The 22,485-nt window shown below is 43.1% G+C and overlaps 2 protein-coding genes across 11 annotated transcripts in view; one reads left to right on the forward strand and one right to left on the reverse strand.

Annotated features, from left to right (window-relative positions):
- The window catches only part of LOC115134994 (mitogen-activated protein kinase kinase kinase kinase 3-like), a 76,632-nt gene extending 67,744 nt beyond the window's left edge, over window positions 1-8,888 (forward strand). For 5 of the 9 annotated variants that reach the window (XM_029669146.2, XM_065023118.1, XM_065023115.1 and 2 more), the window contains 14 exons: window positions 174-280; window positions 456-497; window positions 674-758; window positions 1,261-1,340; window positions 1,465-1,525; window positions 1,859-1,976; window positions 2,075-2,133; window positions 2,371-2,474; window positions 2,685-2,856; window positions 2,948-3,016; window positions 3,133-3,225; window positions 3,776-3,846; window positions 4,016-4,071; window positions 4,482-4,913. In XM_029669146.2, coding sequence (XP_029525006.1) covers window positions 174-280; window positions 456-497; window positions 674-758; window positions 1,261-1,340; window positions 1,465-1,525; window positions 1,859-1,976; window positions 2,075-2,133; window positions 2,371-2,474; window positions 2,685-2,856; window positions 2,948-3,016; window positions 3,133-3,225; window positions 3,776-3,846; window positions 4,016-4,071; window positions 4,482-4,638 — 1,274 coding nt within the window. In that variant the 3' untranslated portion in view covers window positions 4,639-4,913. Of the gene's footprint in view, window positions 1-173; window positions 281-455; window positions 498-673; window positions 759-1,260; window positions 1,341-1,464; window positions 1,526-1,858; window positions 1,977-2,074; window positions 2,134-2,370; window positions 2,475-2,684; window positions 2,857-2,947; window positions 3,017-3,132; window positions 3,226-3,775; window positions 3,847-4,015; window positions 4,072-4,481 lie in introns of all 9 variants that reach the window. The other 4 variants (XM_065023116.1, XM_029669151.2, XM_029669153.2 and 1 more) reach the window with 2 other exon arrangements.
- Window positions 7,975-22,485, reverse strand: arhgef33 (Rho guanine nucleotide exchange factor (GEF) 33). 2 transcript variants are annotated; one of them, XM_029669154.2, is made up of 15 exons: window positions 22,073-22,485; window positions 21,164-21,207; window positions 16,955-17,119; window positions 16,519-16,640; window positions 16,279-16,412; window positions 15,928-16,050; window positions 15,625-15,751; window positions 13,536-13,668; window positions 12,857-12,964; window positions 12,432-12,524; window positions 11,731-11,915; window positions 11,485-11,580; window positions 10,582-11,395; window positions 10,187-10,323; window positions 7,975-9,752 (listed from the first exon to the last, which is right to left on the reverse strand). In XM_029669154.2, the coding sequence occupies exons 1-15, from the start codon at window positions 22,092-22,094 to the stop codon at window positions 9,635-9,637; spliced, it is 2,421 nt and encodes an 806-aa protein (XP_029525014.2). In that variant the 5' UTR covers window positions 22,095-22,485; the 3' UTR covers window positions 7,975-9,634. The 2 variants fall into 2 exon arrangements, with proteins under 2 accessions (XP_029525014.2, XP_029525015.2); XM_029669155.2 differs by having other exon boundaries at window positions 10,582-11,374; window positions 22,073-22,484.

Consider the following 22,485-nt stretch of genomic DNA (forward strand, 5'->3'; position numbering starts at 1 on the left):
TCTTTTGACCTCAGACTGCTCTTTTGCTTATAATTGGGCTAAAGATCCGAATTAGACTGCCTGTGTAAATGCCGCTTTAATCTCATGCGTGTGAAATACCACACACACACACACACACAGAGGCATGCACACACTTACCGAGGTAAGTGTAATAAACATGTCTCCTGCTGCAGGTAATGGATTGAGCTCTCACCAGAATGGAGAGAAGGACAGTGCTGCAGAGAGGCAGTCCACCATGCCCCCTAGTGTCCCCATACGGAAAGACAAGAAGGACATTCCCGTAATGCCACCAGATCCCGCACACTCTCCTTATTAACACTGACATTTCAATACATTCCTTTCACACTCGGGCATCACCATACTGATTATTATTAAAGCCAGTAAACCATTTATCTAAATCGAATGTGGACCAGTGATCATTGACCTTATCTGTGTCTCTCTGTATGCATCTCCAGAAGCCAATCAGTAATGGTCTCCCACCCACACCCAAGGTCCATGTGAGTATGATGCCGCCTTTACAGACACACCAACTTACTGAAACATTATGAATCCAAGTCAACTATGGTGTTGACCTCCTAAAATGGAGCTTTCAAAACAAGACATTTCAAGAAAAGATTACTATTGTGTTTGGCTTCCCTCTAACTGTCCAACCGCCATCGTTCTTGCTCCTCAGATGGGGGCCTGTTTCTCCAAGGTGTTCAACGGCTGCCCGTTGAAAATCCACTGTGCCACATCCTGGATCAACCCAGACACCAGAGGTAGGACACTGGGAAAACAACGTAGCCTATCAGTGACTTGGGTGTCACTTTTTACAGCTTTATTGTTATGACTTATTGGATGAATCATTGCCATGATGATGATTTTGATTAAAGGGGTACTTCAGGATTTTGGCAATGAAGTACTTTATCTACTTCCCCAGAGTCAGATGGGTACCAAGTCATGGATACTGTTTTTATTTTTGCATCCAGTATGAAGGAAGTTAGAGGTACTTTTTTGCGAGTCAATGCTAAGTAACATTAGCACAATGACTGGAAGTCTCTAGTATCTACTAGCATGCTAGCAGTTACCATGGGTGGCCAGTCATTGCGCTAACGCTAGTTAGCAATTGTGCTGATGCTCGTCATAAACTTCCTTTAAGCTGCACGCAGAGACATGTTTTTATCCACGAGTTCATCTATGTCTGGGAAAGTAGATAAAGGGCTTCATTGTCAAAATCCTGAAGTATCCCGTTAACACGACTAATTGGCTCTTTTGTTTCAGACCAATATTTGATATTTGGTGCTGAGGAGGGGATCTACACTTTGAACCTGAATGAACTGCACGAGACGTCAATGGAGCAGGTTTGTTCTTTTCTCTTCTGGTTGAAGAAACATCTTGCTCACAATGCTTTTTTTTCCTCAATGGAGGATTCTGAATGTTGTATTCAAATCTTCATTGGCTCTCTCAATCTCCTTCTGTCCCCAGCTCTTTCCCCGGCGTTGCACTTGGCTTTATGTTATGAACAACTGCTTGCTCTCTATATCTGGTAAGACTATCTTGGACCTATAGTGTCTTACTTTGATGTTTGTTCTGTATTTATGAATGGTTTTGCAGTAGTAGGGGTAATGTGCTGCTCTGACATTTTGACATTTCTCTGCCATAAAGGTACACATTTAAGAGGCACTTCAAAACTTTTACTCTGGAAAATTGAGGCAGGGATTTCTCTGTTTAAATGGTGTCTGCCCTTTTCCCAAAAATATAATCTTGCCCTGTAAGATGTGTTTTGGAAGCAGACCTTTTATTTTATTTTTGGGGTCATAAATTGCCTTTTTAAAGGTTTAGAACTCCAGTTGAAAATCATTTTTTGTTATTGCTTCAGGAAAAGCCTCCCAGCTCTACTCTCATAACGTAGCTGGTCTGTTCGAGCATGCCCGGCAAATGCAGAAGTTACCCATGGCCATTCCTACACACAAACTCCCGGACAAGATGATTCCACGGTAGGATATGTGAAGTATTTTCATTCATTTGGGTTTGAACTTGGGGTGTTTATCGGGATACATATAAAACTGAGCTCTGTCCCTTATGATCCTTGTAGGAAGTTTGCCGTATCTAATAAGATTCCAGACACAAAAGGTTGCCAAAAGTGCTGTGTAGGTGAGTGCTCAGGAAGGTGGATCACCCTTACGAATCTGTGCACACACTACCAGAAGTCGCTTTGGATAAACGCGTCTGCTAAATGGCATATATTATCAACATTCTTGACTTGCAGGTACAATTAAATAAGAGAAGTTGAGGATAGTTCAGAATAATGCACAAGACATATTGATAGAGTATAGCTCAGAGTTCAAAGACCGGTTGTGAGAGACCTTGAATGTGTTTGTTTGTGTGCAGTGAGGAACCCATACAGCGGTCACAAGTACCTGTGTGGAGCGTTCCAGTCCAGTGTGGTTCTGCTGGAGTGGGTGGAGCCCATGCAGAAGTTCATGCTCATCAAGGTCAGTCAGTGTTTGGGGCAGTTCAGGTCATTCTGGGGCAGATTGACTGAGGATGACTTATGGGATATAATGGACCCTATCTGGCTTGGATAACCAAATGCAGTCCTGTTCAGACAGCTTATTAGATTGGCTAAAGTAGCGTGCGAACATTGCTTGTCTTTCTGGTGTGTAACGGCATGCTAAATCTATCTCCTTTGGTCTCTCCTGTAGAACATCGACTTCCCCCTGCCCTGTCCTCTGGAGGTGTTTGAGATGCTGGTGGTACCAGAGCAGCAGTACCCTCTCATCTGTGTGGCCGTCAGCAAGGGCACCGAGCTCAGCCAAGTGGTCCGCTTCGGAACGGTCAACCCCAACTCAACATCCTCCTGGTTCACAGAGGCTGGTCAGTGGAAGGTGGTCATCGCAGCAATGATGATGATGATCTTCATTAGGGCGATGATTGTTTCTAATGAGTTGTTTTTCTGTCCCCTCAGATACGCCCCAGACGTGTGTCATCCACGTCACCCAGTTGGAGAGGGACACCATATTAGTTTGTCTCGACAGTAAGTTTTACCTCCCGGCAACAACTTGACTAACCCAAATAATCATTTTATTCTCAAATGACAAATTCCAGCTTCTGCATAAGTAAATGAAAGCATGAACTACTTTCTCTGCTCAGGGTGTATAAAGATCGTGAACCTACAGGGACGGTTGAAGTCAAGCAGGAAGTTATCTTCTGAGCTGACGTTTAACTTCCAGATCGAGGCGATAGGTACGTTTCCATAACCACGGCATTCACACTTCTCTAGACGCTAGAGACAGACAGACAGACAGACAGACAGACAGACAGACAGACAGACAGACAGACAGACAGACAGACAGACAGACAGACAGACAGACAGACAGACAGACAGACAGACAGACAGACAGACAGACAGACAGACAGACAGACAGACAGACAGACAGACAGACGCTAGAGACAGACACAGGCAGACACTATAGACACAGGCAGACACACTATAGACACAGGCAGACACACTATAGACAGACACACTATACTATAGACACACACTGTACTATAGACTGCACTATACTATAGACAGACACACTATACTATAGACACACACTGTACTATAGACTGCACTATACCCAAAGACACCAAAGACTGAGTCCTGTGGTGCTGAAGACATATTTTTCCATCTGTGTGTACGTCTCTACGCAGAAAGATAATTCGATGTCCTAAGAATGTTTTTTATGTGAAGCATTTCTCAGCTCGTGTCTGTGCTTTTTGTGGTCAGTGTAACATCCACGCGTCTTTGCAGTGTGTCTCCAAGATAGCGTTCTGGCGTTTTGGAGGCATGGTATGCAAGGGCGGAGTTTCAAGACCAATGAGGTAAGTGGAGGACGTGTAGGTGGGTGGCTGTCTGAGAGGAGTGGTTTGTTTGTGTACACTAGAGGGTGACTTTCCTCTGTCATGTCCCGGTCCTGTTTATAACAACAATGATCCTGTTGTATGTGTTTCAATATGATCTTAAATGATACTTTGTCTGTCGGCACCCCAGATCACCCAGGAGATCTCTGATAACACACGGATCTTCAGACTGCTGGGATCTGACAGGTGAGTACTGTAAGAGGGTCCAAGATGCTCAAGGTCACCTTACCTGACACACACACATACACACACACACACACATACAGTGCTAAATGACTTAAATGTAATGTAATGTAATACACACACACACACACATACACACACACACACACACACAGACTTACATACTTTGATCCCTTTCACTTTTACACTCGCAATGATATTTTTTAGAAATTTTTCTCTTTTAGATATTTCACTTTTACATTGGCGATAACATTAACATGGATGTCGTCATGATGCCCAGTTTGTTTTCAAATGACCTGCTTCAGTAGTATAGAACCCTGATCGCCTGAAGTCTTTGGTGTTGGTTGTGTTAGTTGTTGGTTGTATGCATGCTTGCTTGTCTCTTAATTGCTTGTTTGATTTTGTGAATGAAGAAACTCTCAGCACGACAGTTCAGGGCAGGAGGGAGCCGCCAGTCTGCCCAGGTATACTCACTTCTCCCTGGGTCACACCAGGTCTCGTCTAGCCTACAGACTCTCTGATCTATGGATGTCCCCTGTGGGGACCCTTGTTTTCATTCTGCCTGTATGAGTGTGTGGGTTGGTTTTCTGTTTTCTTGGGTCAGTAACTACTTTGTTACAGCACGTTGACCCTATTCACATGATGGAATTTGTCTATGGGGCTTGAGTATGCAATAAGTAGGATCTGGTGTGTGTTGAGGGGTGTGGGGTCTGTTGGTGTGAAAAAGTTTTTTCTGTGTGTGAGGCTTACATCCTTAACCCCCTGGTCCCCTCTACGACCATATACTTTCACAGTGTGAGTCTGATCTGAACTTGCCCCCACTGTGTTTCAGAGTGGTGGTGCTGGAAAGCAGGCCGACAGACAACCCCACAGCACCGAGCAACCTCTACATCCTGGCTGGACATGAGAACAGCTACTGATCAAACCGCACAGCATCCTGGGAACACAAGTCACTACAGACACAGACACTACAGACACAGACACTACATACACAGGCACTAGAGACACAGACACTACAGACACAGACAGTAGAGACACTAGAGACACAAACACTAGAGACACTAGAGACACAGACACTAGAGACAGACAGACAGACATACGCTAGAGACAGACAGACACTAGAGACAGACAGACACTAGAGACAGACAGACACTAGAGACAGACAGACACTAGAGACAGACAGACACTAGAGACAGACAGACACTAGAGACAGACAGACACTAGAGACAGACAGACACTAGAGACATACAGACACTAGAGACATACAGACACTAGAGACATACAGACAGACACTAGAAACATACAGACAGACACTAGAGACATACAGACAGACACTAGAGACATACAGACAGACACTAGAGACATACAGACGGACACTAGAGACATACAGACAGACACTAGAGACAGACAGACAGACACTAGAGACAAGACAGACAGACACCAGAGACATACACTAGAGACAGACAGACAGACACTAGAGACAGACAGACACTAGAGACATACAGACACTAGAGACATACAGACACTAGAGACATACAGACAGACACTAGAAACATACAGACAGACACTAGAGACATACAGACAGACACTAGAGACATACAGACAGACACTAGAGACATACAGACAGACACTAGAGACATACAGACAGACACTAGAGACATACAGACAGACACTAGAGACAGACAGACAGACACTAGAGACAAGACAGACAGACACCAGAGACATACACTAGAGACAGACAGACAGACACTAGAGACAGACACTCAGACAGACACACTAGAGACAGACAGACAGACACTAGAGACAGACACTCAGACAGACACACTAGAGACAGACACTCAGACAGACACTAGAGACAGACAGACAGACACAAGAGACAGACAGACAGACACTAGAGACAGACAGACAGACAGACACTAGAGACAGACAGACACTAGAGACAGACAGACACTAGAGACAGACAGACAGACACTAGAGACAGACACTCAGACAGACACTAGAGACAGACAGAAGCTAGAGACAGACAGAAGCTAGAGACAGACAGAAGCTAGAGACAGACAGACAGACACTAGACAGACAGACAGACAGACAGACAGACAGACAGACAGACAGACAGACAGACAGACAGACAGACAGACAGACACGCTAGAGAAAGACCGACAGACACAGACACGCTACAGACAGACACAGACACGCTAGAGACAGACAGACAGACAGACAGACAGACGCTAGAGACAGACAGACAGACGCTAGAGACAGACAGACAGACAGACACTAGAGACAGACAGACAGACACTAGAGACAGACAGACAGACACTAGAGACAGACACTAGAGACAGACACTAGAGACAGACAGACACACCCACTATAGACAGACACACCCACTATAGACAGACACACACACACTACTATAGACAGACAGATACACACACACTACTATAGACAGTCACACACACACTACTATAGACAGACAGATACACACACACTACTATAGACAGACAGATACATACACACTACTATAGACAGACACACACACTACTATAGACAGACACACACACTACTATAGACAGACACACACACTACTTTAGACAGACACACACACTATACTATAGACAGACAGACACACTATACTATAGACAGACAGACACACTATACTATAGACAGATAGACACACTATACTATAGACAGACAGACACACATACACACTATAGACAGACAGACACACTATAGACATACAAACTATAGACAGACAGAGACACTATAGACACAGACATACACAATATAGATGGACTATAGACAGAGAGACTATAGATACACTATAGACAGACACACTATAGACAGACAGACAGACAGACAGACTATAGACACACTATAGACAGACAGACAGATAGACTATAGACAGATAGACTATAGACAGACTATAGACAGACACACTATAGACACACTATAGACAGACTATAGACACACTATAGACAGACTATAGACACACTATAGACAGACTATAGACACACTATAGACAGACAGACTATAGACACACTATAGACACACTATAGACAGACAGACTATAGACAGACAGACTATAGACACACTACAGACAGACTATAGACACACTACAGACAGACTATAGACACACTATAGACAGACTATAGACACACTATAGACATACTGACAGACACACTATAGACAGACTATAGACAGACAGACTATAGACACACTACAGACAGACTAGACAGACTATAGACACACTATAGACACACTATAGACATACTGACAGACAGACTATAGACATACTGACAGACAGACTATAGACACACTATAGACAGACTATAGACACACTATAGACAGACTATAGACACACTATAGACAGACTATAGACACACTACAGACAGACTATAGACACACTATAGACACACTATAGACACACTATAGACAGACTGACAGACAGACTATAGACACACTATAGACATACTGACAGACAGACTATAGACACACTATAGACAGACTATAGACACACTATAGACAGACTATAGACACTACTGCTTTAGCTTCACAGAAGACAGATCCTTCAAGCGTCCGCTTCCAAATGGCCTTTTACTTCCTTTAACACCTTTATTTATTGTGGCAGGTAACAAACACCTGGATGACTTCTATATGATTTCAACCACTGCTATAGCATCTCAGCTCACACCACACAAGTGCTTAATTGACCTGTATTTAATTGTTGTAAATATAAATGTAGTATTTTTTTGCAGAAAGGTACCCTGGCTACTCTGGGGTTGTACACTAAAGACTGGTCATGTAGATACGTGTGCATATGTATTCTGTACAGTTATAAAGATTTTAAGGGGTGGTGCGGGGGGGACAGTTTGAGCACTAAAAAGGACTTCCTGTTTTTTGATCATGTGATCAGGGACAGGATTTGAAGCCCCCTCTCTGAGGTTTGGCTAAGTCTGAGCAACAAGGAAGTACCACTATACTGGTAATGTCATTCTGCACGCATCGTCAGCCCAAATGTGGGAACTTCCTTTCTGGTTTGCTTTGAGAAATGTCTAATGGGAGATCTACAGTTTCATTCTTAGCTTCCACTTGTAACTCTATGAGGTGAACATTCATTTCAAACGGTTTTAATTGCAGGCTTACTTCTAAGCTTAGTTGTATGCTTTTTTAATACTGTGGAATCACTGGTGTTGAAATCTGCACAAAAAGATATTTAAAAAAAGAAATGTGACGTTGTATGTAACTGTATGTGTGTGTGTAAACTTAAACATGCATATGTTCTCACAAGCTGTGACACAGGGGTTACATTAGATAAGTCAAGTTATTCTAGAACACTCACTGAACTTGTTTTGAAATACTTTGAGATCGTGGAGGGTGAAATGTCAAAGGTGAAATACCAAAACAGGCTCCAGTGATGCTGTTGTTTTAATCACCAGGGTTTCATCATGTTGTAATTCTCAATGTCAATATCGATCATATACACTATAGTCAAATGGCCAGAACTAAACATTCCTTACTGTAGGGCTCAGTGAAGATGTTTAAAAAATATGAATGTTACATGTTTTTATGTAATGCCAAAATGTGTTCTCAATTTATGGCCAAAATTTGTTGGGTGTCTCTACCTCGTGTTAGAACAAAAGGAAACGAGTTGTGTAGAAGGAAACAAGTTAAAACACTACAAAATTCATGTTGGTTTTAATTTACACAGTAAACATGTGTAATGATTATGGACAAACTAACTTCCTTTATGCTGCATTATCATTTTCATATTGCAATGCACATTATTACATGTATATACTGTAAAATAAAATCGGTTGGTTTTACATACTGTATAATTGCCTATATTTTGTTTCAAATGTGTAACAGATTTATGAAACTGGTTAACACATTAAAAGAAGGAACTGAAGGCTGTTGTCTGTCGTACAGAAATATGATGGAAATGTTGAATCTGTTTCACATTTTATGGTTTGCAAGCATTGTAGATAAGTACCTATATTTTTCAAAGGGAAGTATTTGCTAAGCAGGCAATATGATTTGTGAGTTTTTCAGAAATACGTTATTGGTTGGTTAACATGTGGTATAGCGACTATTGATTACAACGTGGACTTTTCTTATGTTGTTTAATTGTCTTGTCACAATTTCATTTATAAAAAATAAAAATAATAACTTCACATTAAAAATCAACATTTTATTTTGGTTTGGGGGGAGATATTTATTCCAATCATCTTGATGGCAAATTATAGATCTTTACCTACATTATTGCAGTTCATGAGTATACAGTATTATACAAAATATATTATCTCCATGGATATTGAGGAGACCTCTAAAATGGAAAAACTAGTACTAATTCAAAAACAAATACTTAACCTATACAGTATTTTTTACAGTAGTTATATAGGAAAGGTGTATGTCAGTCTGATCTGCTCTTCCAGCATGTTTCATATTGCATTGCAGTGTATGTGCGTCTATATAGCCTATCATTTTGCTTAGAAGTGTGTGGGCGTTATCAAGGCACCTATTTGAAGCCTTTCTCAGACCACTTAATTTGTAGTGTGGTTCTAGTCACACTTCACACAGCAGTCCCACGGTCGATGCCTAGGTGGGCGACTCCTGGGGTATTGCCTGCCTCACTGGAGTTCTGGCTTTCTGGCTTCTCTTTGTCCTTGTCTTTCTCTCCTCCCCCCGACCTAGAGGACACAGTATATATATATATGAGGTTACTGCACTGCTACTGGATACACCGTACAGCATTACTGGAGTAATTCCAGCATGTATTTGACAAGTATTGTTTCTTCCTAGCTCCTGTCAATGAATGGTGCTGTAAAGTGCCCTTGATACAAGAGGAGAGATGTTCACAGCACGACCTGTCAGACGAACATTGTCTCTATCGAAACTTCAAAAATTCTATTAAAGCTTTCAAACCTTATTTGTGGCATACAAATACATTTTTCTACGTAAACACCAAATGGAAATTGGTTTAGTGGTGAGTGGATGATTTGTTAGTAGTTTTTTAATATTTTTTACTGACATTGTCAAATAAAGTGTAGGATGATGTTGGCTTTCTGAATTTGATACTGCCAATAATGTTCTGTTTTTGGTCAGCATTTCCAGCATATATTACTTTTTCTTGAAGAGCTTCTTGAAGGAGCTCCTGAATCCTCCCTTCTCCTGTTTCCGGCTCCTCTCACTGAAGGGGGTGTGGTTATTCCCCTCAGCCTTCCATCTTGGCTCCTCCCCCCAGGGTAGGCTCCCAGAGTCCTACGTAAAGGAGTAACATTTGTTGTAAATACACTCAGTGATATGTAATACTATCACACATATAGTACATAGTCACAAATGGCCCCCAAACTGAAACACACAAACCTCCCAGCAGGCCAAGGTACTCTCACATTCTAGTCTATGGCTGATCAGCCCTCAATTCCATCTAAGAAAATAAACAATAACCTTAGGGCGCCTCAAACTCAACCTCATTGCTTGATAACTGTGGCCTTCATCCATCCACTCCCTGATGCGCACCTTGTTGTGGTGGTTATGTAGCTCCTCTTCAGTGACTCCTATCTGTCTCTCTGGCTCTGCCTTTTGCTGCGGGGGGCTGATGGGGCTGTTGTTGCTGCTCTGGCTCTTGCTGCTGCGTGGGTGATATTTATTACTGGACTGCCTCTCCAGCTTGGTGTGTTGGTGGGCCCCGTGGCCCCTTAGGTGGTCAGAGAGATGTCCGGGGCCACTATCCCCACTCACAGTGCTGTCCAGCTGCAACCCGTTCAGGGACTTGCTCTTACGCTGATCGGCCTGCAGGGGGCGGTGGTGGTGAACTCGCATCATTCCGGCCTCGTCTGGAGACACGCACCCCCGACCAGGCAGCTGCTTGTACCCACTCTCCCGGCTGCCCCTGTTGTAGACCTCACGGACGGCCTGGTGGCTCTTGGGGTAGCGCACAAAGGCAATGTCGATGCTAGAGTCAGAGGAAGCGCTGGAGCATTGGTCAAACATGGACATGTTGTGAAGAGATGAGTTTGTGTCCTCATACAGCCCCTCCAAGCCCGGGGCATCCCCAGGGAGAAGGAACTCCCCCAGGGCATCGGCCATGGCTGAGCCTGGGGGCAGCCGTTTGCCGGGCAGCCGCTCTGATGACCCGATCTCAGGAATGCTCTGCAGGCATGGGGGTTTGAGGCGAGGGTCGGTGTCAGGGGAGAAAAACGGGATGGCAGAGTCAGAGTGGTGGGCCTCGCTCTCCCAGTCCTGAAAGCGTCTAGACTGGATCTGCTCCAGGAGCCTCTGCTTGCTGCGTTTCACCTGGTTGGCATGCTCTCTGTGAGGGGAGAGGGGGAGGCTGTCAGTGGGACAGACAGAGTTAGTGCATGAAGAAATGCATGACTGACTGATAATATGAATGTCTGAGTGTAGTGAGAACGAACTTACAGTATTGCATTGCTGCTGGGGTAAGGAGAACCCATCTCATTGGCTTGCATAACGTTACCACAGTCCACGTTTTTGAAGAACTGCTTCATAGTTGACCTGCAACAAGAAAATAACTATATTTAGCCCCGTAAGGAGCTTCTTCTTTATATGGTCACATTCACAGCAGAATGTCTGAAATATACCATCACAGTTCACTGTCCTCAGACCCGTTAATCTGTACCCTGTTCCCCATGTGCACACGCTTACCAAAACACCAAATCTGAGCCTGGATCAGATGCTGACCTCTTGAGCTCCTTGCGGTTGTGCAGGAGCAGCTCTTGGTTGTGCTGCAGTAGGTGGGCGTACTGGGCAGTGAAGGCACTGAACTGCTGGATGCACAGCAGCAGCAGGTAGTAGTCAGGGTGCTCTGCATCCGTCTGCTTCAACAGGGTCTGAAACCAAACCAGACCACACAGGGACGCTACGGACTCATGTGAACCAAGCACTAACCAGTTCATACAGTCACCGCTCTAATCTCAGTTAACACAGAACTAAAGTCTTGCGTAATTGGTGAGATGTTTGATGAAGTTCTGGGTCCATGCATGTGAAGATAAGAGATGAAGAGCTGCTAGAATGAGAAGTAGAACTGGAACAAGGACCACCACCCTCTCTCTTTGCAAGTCTATGGGCTGAATGCTAACTCCTGTAAAATCGTGATTTGTCTAAATAACCAGTGACGAAAAACCTAAGCACCAGAACTGTTGCTGCTCGTTAGCTATCGGTGCCCAATAATATAAAGACAGATCTACGGTACCATTTAAGTTTACCTAGTCTGCCCACAAGACATTATCACCACTCTGATTGAAGATACTCTGATGGTGAAATCCGCTCTTTTATAAATACCTATGTTGGGTTGGTGGTGTACTGGATGTATGTATCAGAGTGTCATGGAGGGGAAAGAGCCTAACCTGCAGCAGCAGAAGGTACTCAGGGATCCTCTGTACTGGCTGGAGGAGCAGAGTGTGGAGAGAGGGGTGTGTCTCGTCCCCCATGATGTCACCCTGGAACATCAGACAGTCAATCAGAGAGGAGACAGTCAGTTGACTTAAGTCTCCACAGAAATCATGTGAAATCAATTGTCTGGAAAGGTTATCCTGTAATAAAGGCTGTGTGAGTATAATGTCATAAAACTAAGTCATAATAAACTTCACTCCGGCCTACTTGTCATGTGCTCTTTGTTAATTGAACGAGATTTACTCAACAATTTCCTGAAGTAACCCTTTCCTTCTGGATAACTGCACTATTGAGACTACTCTGCGGGTAGCTCTGTGCGGGTAGCTCTCTGCGGTGGTTGTGGTCAACACTGCCTGGTTGTTCAGTGTTCCTAATTTACCTCAAACAGGCCGGCAGCTTTTAGTGAGGTGGTGGTCAACATGCTGACCACAGACAGACATTCAGGCAGCTCCTTAAGATACGACACGTAGAAATCCAGGAAATCACTCTAGAAGACCGGCAAGATGGAGAATTAGAGACAGACAGACAGTCAGACAGACAGTCAGTCATTGAAACTCAGTAGATAGTGTTACAGTCTAGAGTCTAGACAGGCAGAGAAATGACCAGGAACATAAACAGAGCAGTACAATATATCCCCCCCAAATCCCCACATCTCTCCCGAGTATCACATGTGGTCTTGTGATAAATTTGAAGTGCTCCACATGTGACACTGTGACTGGTGAGAAGAGGCACTGAGTCACAGCCTTCCCCCTGGAGAGTCTCATCTGGGGCCCCTAACTCCTAATCCAACCATTTAACTAATTTCCCTCTTTCAATCAGTCCCACCCACTTAAACACACATTGGTCCTAATACAATTATCACCTAATAGGCTGGATACTGTATGTTAGGGGTTATGTAGTTATATGAGGGGTTATGTAGTTATGTGAGGGGTTGTGTAGTTGGCAGGCAGCCTGTGACACCATAACTATAGCCCTGAGTTTCTCCGGGTCAGGTTAGGAAAACTCAGGGCCCCTAGCCATGACTTCATGGGTCATTTGTGTCTATGAAAGGTTTGTACCTCTTTGCTGGTGAGCCTCATGAATACATCTCCCATGATGCCCTGCCACTGGCACTTGAGGACCCTCTCCTGCAGGGTGTGGAGAAGCTCCAGGTGTTGCTGGATGAGGAAGCGTAGAGAACTGGGGAACGGCCTGGAGAGAGAAAGAGGAGATCGATATAACACACATCACATTACACTGCAAGGAGAGCGGTACAGAACAGAGCAACATACAGCTATCTAGGGAGCGGTTTAAAAGACAGGAGGCCAGTTATATTCTATGGTAACGGAGAGAGTGTTGAGAAGGAGAGAGGCCAACATTGATGTGGGAAAACAGAGTGGAAATACACACAGTCCAGGAAGTGGTGGTGGTTGACAAAGGCACAAACAGAAGTGGAGAATGAGAATGGATGGATGAAAGAGAGGGAAAAGGATATGGATAACTACACAAAGAGACAAAGGAGAGGACAGAGTTGAAATACACACAGTCCAGGAAGTGGTGGTTGACAAAGGCACAAACAGAAGTGGAGAATGAGAATGGATGGATGAAAGAGAGGGAAAAGGATATGGATAACTACACAAAGAGACAAAGGAGAGGACAGAGTTGAAATTATGGAATTTAAAGATGCATTCAAATATTATGGTGTTAGTAGACAGATTACTGAGGTAAATGTTTTTGTTGTAATAGCAGTGTTAGTAACAGTCATAGCATGCTAATAGTAGCAGTAATTTATATTTTGTTGTATTCATGGTTGAACTGTGGGTGACAGACTCCCTGCCACCGGGCACTCCCCCAATACTTACAAACAAATACATGAACTCACACACATCAGTGAGCAGAAAGACAACAGTTTCACCAAATAAACGTTATGACTCATTGCTCTTACTGGTGTTAATTGAGATTAACCAGATGAAGAGACACACTCCAAAGGTCAGAGGTTATTAATGAGGGAAAGGGAAAAAGTTGAGTATACAGTAACTAGGGGAGAGCTCTCTGAAAGTTGAAAATGTTGTGCTCAGATGTCTCTGTGAACTCCAGATAAACAGGGATTACATTAAGTCAGATCTCTGTGGAGTCCTTTAAAAAGCCTCTGCTTGCCTGAATGGCTGTGTTATTCAATAGATTAATTTCCTTTCCTCGCTTTTATAATGTCCTCCTTCTGACTGTAATTAGATCGGTATCTCCTGTTTAAGCCCCTGTGTCAATGAGTGCTTGTCTGTGTGCCAAAGACGAGGGTAATCTTTGTTATATTTATGAACCGAACCAAGGTCAATGTTGAGAAAACAGTTATAACTTCCTCTGCTTTCATGAGTCATAGTGAACTATTAAACCCTAACCCCCAAATCTGAATTCATAGTGCACTATTAAAACCTCTTAAGGATCGAACCATTTTTTCCATTTTCACCTAAAATGACACCCAAATCGAACTGCCTGTAGCTCAGGACCTGAAGTAAGGATATGCATATTCTTGATACCATTTGAAAGGAAACATTTTGAAGTTTGTGGAAATGTGAAATTAATGTAGGAGAATATAACACATTAGATCTGGTAAAAGACAATACAAAGATACATCATCTTTGAAATGCAAGAGAAAGGCCACAATGTATTATTCCAGTTTAGACACAAATTAGATTTAGACTGATCCAATGAACCATTGCAATGAACCATTCAAAATGTTGTATCAAGTCTGCCCAAATGTGCCTAATTGGTTTATTGATACATTTTCAAGTTCATATCTGTGCACTCTCCTCAAACAATAGCATGGTATTCTTTCACTGTAATAGCTACTGTAAATTGGACAGATAGATTAGATTGGTGCAGTTAGATTAACAAGAAGTTAAGCTTTCTGCCCATATCAGATATGTCTATGTCCTGGGAAATGTTCTTGTTACTTACAAACTCATGCTAATTACATTAGCGCACGTTAGCTCAACCGTCCCGTGGGGGGGTGGCGATCCCGTAGAGGTTAATTGGCTCTTATGAAGCTCGAACATATGTAAAACCGGTCTGGTGGCTCTGCTGTTTTGAACTTGAACAAAACAGTTCAGACAGTGTTGCTACCTGATCTTATGTAAAATGTGTAAATAATACCCATCAGTGGTACAGTACCGTTTGTCTTTGGTGTGGAGGGCCTCTGAGCTGTTGAAGGTGATGTTGGCTTTCAGCAGCAGAGACAGGTATGACACATAGACCCTTTCTGACTCCAACAGCTCCAGGGCAGCAACCTGCCTCTTACCTGACGCACAAACACACACAAACACACACACACACAAAGTGAAAAAGAAGCACCACACTCACATACTTTTTACACCGCTGTGACCTACATTATTAAATGGGAATTTGTCTATTGACTGCTAAATAATTTAACGTAGGGATGTTAACGTGTGTAACGTCACCGAGGATGTCACTCACCGGTCTCTGGGACGCTCTGTGCATCCGTATCGTCTCGGCTCTCTTTCCTTTCTCTCCACACTGGAGACTTAGACTGAGCTCTCTGGGGCTGGCCACTGGCTGCGTCCTGCTCTGAGTTAGAGGCTGCACCACACAGTACACACATGGAGCAAACACAAGCATTTGCCAGTCGATTCCACTGTCTTTCATGTGCTGTAAACATCCCTATACAGCCCCCAGGTATTTGAGTCAGTTGAGGCAAGTACGTTCAATGACTTTCATGAACAGGTCTTTAAGGACCAGCTAGTCAGTATAATCAATGACACATACAGGACCGGTTATGAATGTCTGTCCCTCAGAGGCATAACTCACTCTGTGTGGAGGCTGTGCTCATCTGTGGAGAGCAGCTGGGCAGGCTGGCAAAGTAATGCTGGATGACATTGAGCTCTGTCTGGTTGGAGAGACACCCATGGCCCTCCCCAATGCAGTCCCCTTTGGAGCTTTTCCTGACAAAACCAAGGGGAAGTAACAGAGTGGTGAGTTCACGTCAGGTGATGATGCAATGTGTGTCTGTGAATGTTCATGCATGTAACGTGTGTCAGTGACACGTACCTCTGTTGAACGGACAGGATCTCTCTGCCGGTCTCTGATTGGAGGAGCTCCAGGCCTTTCTGTAGCTCTTTCTGTCTGCTGGTAACCTCTTTGATCTGGGATAAAGCACCACTCAGGTCCTCCTGAACACAACCACGACACACAGCACAATCCCATCACTACAATAACTAGCTACGTTCACAATACATGTGCCACAGAGTAACATACTGTAATACTTAGGCATCCTGCTAGAATTGCTAGAGACGGTTACTGGTTTGACTGTAGTCCACCGTAGACGACTTTACAAGCGTTTCGCCACACCCGCAATAAAATATGCTAAATGTGTGTGTGTGACCAATAAGATTTGATTTGATAGTATGAGAAGAATGACAAACAGGCACATATTTCGTATCAGATATCAGTGAGGTTTGTTCAAGTCATGTGGGAAGTGGGGTACCTTAAATGTGTTGAGGGAGTTCCTGATTCCCATGATCCTGTCATCCACTTCACTCTGCTGGCCCTGAGCCCTCTCCTCCAGACCTCTGCCCCTCTGCTGCAGCACAGACACGTCCTGTAACACTCCCTGCAGCCCCGTACGCAGCTCCACCACCAAGGCCTGCAGCTGGAACACCAGAGGTTAGGGGTCAGAGGTTAGGATGTAACAACAGTTACTACATCGATGGTTGTTTGTGACCTTACTAATGTCTCCAGAATGTTCAGAACACACTGTAACTACATTGGTTCTGTATGTGGGGGTGAATAAATTACTTGGAGAAATGAGCAGCTGTTTTGACAAGGAAAAGATAGAGGGAAAAGGAAGGTTAAGAGAAGGAAGATGGGGAAAGTAGAGAAAAGAGGATGGGTGAAGGTGAGAGTGCTGGGGTATAAGATGTCAGAGAACCAGGACAGAAAAGGAGAATAGAAACAGGAGTTGAGAGTTAACGGAGATTGACGGTGAGCCTATTTGAACATTTCTGTGTCATTTGAACATCTTGGAGATCGCTGCTCTCCCCATGCAGTCCTCACCAGCAGCTTCCTGTCCTGTAGTGTAGTGTCTGTGAATCTCTCACTGCAGCCATGTGTGGCCCAGCAGTTACCCTTTCAGAGGTCAGCGAGGTCACAGCTAATTTTGGCACAGGGTTTGTTTCCAACAAGGCTCTCCACTGAGTCACATTATTCTCTTTATCTTCATTATTGGGCTGTTGTTTGGAGAGTGTCCCAATTTCTCCTTATTGCCCTCCCGTTAGAGGCAAGCTTTTTTCTGTCTCTAGTGTAGCGGCCGTTCTTAGGATGTGGAGATTTATTGAATTTAGTCTGCAGAGATAAGTGAATCAGCTCATGTGAACAGACAGGGATTCAGGCTGCTGCCTGCCCCTCTCAGTTCCTCTCCTTCCGTCCTCTCTCCTCTTCTCTCCTCTCCACTTTAGTCCTCTTCACTCCTCCCCCTTTGCGCCTCTCCTCTACTCTCCTCTCCTTTCCACTCATCTACTCTCCTCCTCATCTCCTCTTTACTCCTCTCCTCCTCTCTCCTTCACCCCTCTCATGTACTCTCCTCTCCTCTCCTCTCCCCTCCTCTCTTCTAGTCTGTGGATCAATCATGTGAAAGTCATCAGGCTGCAGATTCAATACGGCTGCTACCCTTCTTTACAGATGTACAGATCTTATAAGTGTACAATACCTTGTCTCTGTTCACTACTTTAGACTGCGTAGCAGTACATACATAACACATACAGTTGAAGTCGGAAGTTTACACTTAGGGTGGAGTCATTAAAACTTGTTTTTCAACCACTCCACAAAGTTCTTGTTAACAAACTATAGTTTTGGCAAGTCGGTTAGGACATCTACTTTGTGCATGACACAAGTCATTTTTCCAACAATTGTTTATAGACAGATTACTTCACTTATTATTCACTGTATCACAATTCCAGTGGGTCAGAAGTTTACATACACTAAGACTTTAAACTGCTTGGAAAATTCCAGAAAATGATGTCATTGCTTTAGAAGCTTCTGATAGGCTAATTGACATAATTTGAGTCCATTGGAGGTGTACCTGTGGATGTATTTCAAGGCCTACTTTCAACAGCAAAGGACCTTGTGAAGATGCTGGAGGAAACAGGTACAAAAGTGTCTATATCCACAGTAAAACGAGTCCTATATTGACATAACCTGAAAGGCCGCTCAGCAAGGAAATAGCCCAAAACTGCCATAAAAAAGCCAGACTACGGTTTGTAGCTGCACATGAGGACAGAGATCATACTTTTTGGAGAAATGTCCTCTGGTCTGATGAAACAAAAATAGAACTGTTTGGCCATAATGACCATCGTTATGTTTGGAGGAAAAATGTGGAGGCTTGCAAGCCGAAGAACACCATCCCAACCGTGAAGCACGGGGGTGGCAGCATCATGTTGTGGGGGTGCTTTGCTGCAGGAGGGTCTGGTCCACTTCACAAAAAAGATGGTATCATGAGGAGGAAAATTATGTGGATATATCGAAGCAACATCTCAAGACCTCAGTTAGGAAGTTAAAGCTTGGTCGCAAATGGGTCTTCCAAATGGACAATGACCCCAAGCACACTTCCAAAGTTGTGGCAAAATGGCTTAAGGACAACAAAGTCAAGGTATTGGAGTGGCCATCACAAAGCCCTGACCTCAATCCTTTAGAAAATTTGTGGGCAGAACTGAAAAAGTGTGTGCAAGCAAGGAGGCCTTCAAACCTGACTCAGTTACACCAGCTCTGTCAGGAGGAATGGGCCAAAATTCCCCCAACTTATTGTGGGAAGCTTGTGGAAGGCTACCTGAAACATTTGACCCAAGTTAAACAATTTAAAGGCAATGCTACCAAATACTAATTGAGAGTATGTAAACTTCTGACCCACTGGGAACGTGATGAAATAAATAAATCCTGAAATAAATCATTCTCTCTACTATTATTCTAATATTTCACATTCTTAAAATAAAGTGGTGATCCTAACTGACCTAAGACAGGGAATCTTTACTGGGATTAAATGTCAGGAATTGTGAAAAACTGAGTTTAAATGTATTTAGCTAAAGTGTTTGTAAACTTCCGACTTCAACTGTACCTAATAGCAATGCAACACTGTCAGTGTATTGTATTGTACTTTACAGCTTTCCCGTACTGTTACGATATTTGATATCTATGTAGCACGGTGTTAGAACATACTGTATACTAGTCCATTGATATATAGTACAAGTCAACATTTTGGACTCACCTACTCATTCAAGGGTTTTTCTTTATTTTTACTATTTTCTACATTGTAGAATAATAGTGTAGACATCAAAATTATGAAAGGACACATATGGAATCATGTAGTAACCAAAAAAGTGTTATATTTTAGGTTCTTCAAAGTAGACACCCTTTGCCTTGATGACAGCTTTGTACACTCTTGGCATTCTCTCAACCAGCTTTATGAGGAATTCTTTTCCAACAGTCTTGAAGGACTTCCCACATGTGCTGAACACTTTTTAGTTGCTTTTCCTTCACTCTGTGGTCCAACTCATCTCAAACCATCTCAATTGGGTTGAGATCGGGTGATTATGAACTCATCAGACCAAAGGACATATTTCCACTGTCTAATATCCGTTGCTCGTGTTTCTTGGCCTAAACAAGTCTGTTTTTCTTACTGGTGTCCTTTAGTAGTGGTTTCTTTGCAGCAGTTCGATCATGAAGGCCTGATTTACACAGTTTCCTCTGAACAGTTGATGTTGGGAAGCATTTATTTGGGCTGCAATCTGAGGTGTAGTTAACTCTAATGAACTTATCCTCTGCAGCAACTCTGGGTCTTCCTCTCTTGTGGCGGTCCTCATGAGGGCCAGTTTCATCACATTGCTTGATGGTTTTTGCAACTGCACTTGAAGAAACTTACTTTAAGAACTTCATGTCTTAAAGTCATTTTCCAGATTGACTGACCTTCACGTGTTAAAGTAATGATGGACTGTCATTTCTCTTTGCTTATTTGAGCTGTTCTTGCCATAATATGGACTTGGTATGTTACCAAATATGGCTATCTTCTGTATACCACCCCTACCTTGTCACAACACAACTGATTGGCTGAAACGCATTAAAAAGGAAAGACATTTCACAAATTAACTTTTAACAAGGCATACTTGATAATTAAAATGCATTCCAGGTGACTACCTCATTAATCTGGTTGAGAGAATGCCAAGAGTGTGCAAGCTGTCATCAAGGCAAAGGGTGGCTATTTGATTAACCTCAAATATAAAATAACACTTCTTTGGTTACTACATGATTCCACATGTGTTATTTCATAGTTTTGATGTCTTCACTATTATTCTACCATATAGAAAATAGTAAAAATAAAGAAAAACTCTTGAATGAGTAGGTGTGTCCAAACCTTTGACTGGTACTGTACATATAAAGATTAGAGACAGGCCATAGTCAAAGCTATTTCTGTTTCTCTGGCAGTGTTTATTCAGATCCCCATTAGCTTTTGCAGAAGCAGCAGCTACTCTTCCTGGGGTCCACAGAAAACACAAAACATAACAAGTAACACAATACTGATAGACAAGGGCAGTCATACAAATATTAAATACACCCATATACAAACAATACAATGTAGTGTTGATCCTACATACTCCTCATAGGCAGCAGTGTCTCTTGCAAGGGGGGTGACTATAGAGCGGGTTACCTGAGCAATCTCCAGGTTGGCCTCCTCCATTTCATGGTCTTGTTCTAGGAGTCAAGAACATCAGTTAATCACACATTGTTATGGACTTACAGTAGCTCCCTGTCACTCACACATCACTATGGAGATCATCCTCAGTTACTCAGACACAAACCATTCTTTGGGGATACATATGAGAATAGACTGTGACAAAGGCAAATAATGTAGTCGTGTGGGATGTTCAACACAACGTCTCTCTATTCAGCCTATGCACAGTAAATCATGTTCCAGTAAAACCATTACAAGTTACCCAAACACTGAAATGCTACATGAATTGGCAAGGTAGAAAAGGCTCTGTGTCATAAGACAATAAAACAGTTGTGCCATAATGGAAATACCCTACTGTATTAAGAGTCTGTTTTCTGTTCAAATACCAAATGTCCAAACTACGAGCAGCATCGCGAAGGTCATTTTAAATGTCTGCTTGTCATGCATTATGCATTTGAGCTTGTGCTGGAATGACATATTCTGAGCAGTAATACTGCAAAGCTCCTGAAAGAAGAACACTGTAGATAAAAATTCACGACAACCAATGTACAAGTAAAATGTAAGTATTTCCAATGGTTGTATCATACTTAAGAGTCAGTACCTAGATAGCATGTTCTGAGAACCATATGGTACCAACTGTTGCAATAACTGTCCATCAACAACTTGCTTCAGAAAAATTGTTAAGTTGGCCAAGTAACTAGTTCAAAAGACATACAACAATAATTGTTACTCACAGCACACCAAAGATATTTATCAACAACAGTGTTTTACTGTAGCCTCTCTCTGAACTTTGTGACTACCGCCAAATCAGAAAAACAGAACCATCAACCATATTGGCGATACCTGTAACGTAGGTGACATCTTGGTTATAGAAGCAGAATTTACCATCTGACTTGCCGTTTTCCATGGTTCCTGTGCCCACTTGCCTAGTCAACAAACAGGGTTGTGTAGTATTTTCTGTCCTCCTCCTGAACACTGGCCTGCGATCCGTCGCTCTAAACCATGAGTCTGATGATCCTCCACACAAAAAGGGCCCTTGTGGAATGATGGCGGGAGAGGTCCAACAGAGAGAGAGAGAGAGAGAGAGAGAGAGAGAGAGAGAGAAGAAAGAGAGGGATAGAGCTAGAGGGCTTTTGACAGTCCTTCATGAGGAGAAAATTGGACAGCTGATTCGATTTCCCCTTACCCTGAAAGTCACATTTTGTAGGGAAGATAACTAAAACAGAGCTGTGACAAGATTTGTTCTGCTCAGGACAGTGACATGCAATAGTCAGGTAGTCAGGACATGTCTCTGTAAT

Source organism: Oncorhynchus nerka, linkage group LG10 (genome assembly GCF_034236695.1).
Source record: "Oncorhynchus nerka isolate Pitt River linkage group LG10, Oner_Uvic_2.0, whole genome shotgun sequence".
NCBI classification, from domain to species: Eukaryota; Metazoa; Chordata; class Actinopteri; order Salmoniformes; family Salmonidae; genus Oncorhynchus; species Oncorhynchus nerka.

Excerpts from the sequence above, each read along its gene's own strand:
- arhgef33 (XM_029669154.2), bottom strand. The coding sequence starts at position 22,094 with ATGGAAAACGGCAAGTCAGATG. Across the intron at positions 16,051-16,278 it reads GAGCACAGCCTCCACACAGA|CCTCTAACTCAGAGCAGGAC; the intron begins GTGAGTTATGCC and ends TGTGTGGTGCAG. Across the intron at positions 12,525-12,856 it reads AAGCTGCCGGCCTGTTTGAG|GGTGACATCATGGGGGACGA; the intron begins GTAAATTAGGAA and ends CTGATGTTCCAG.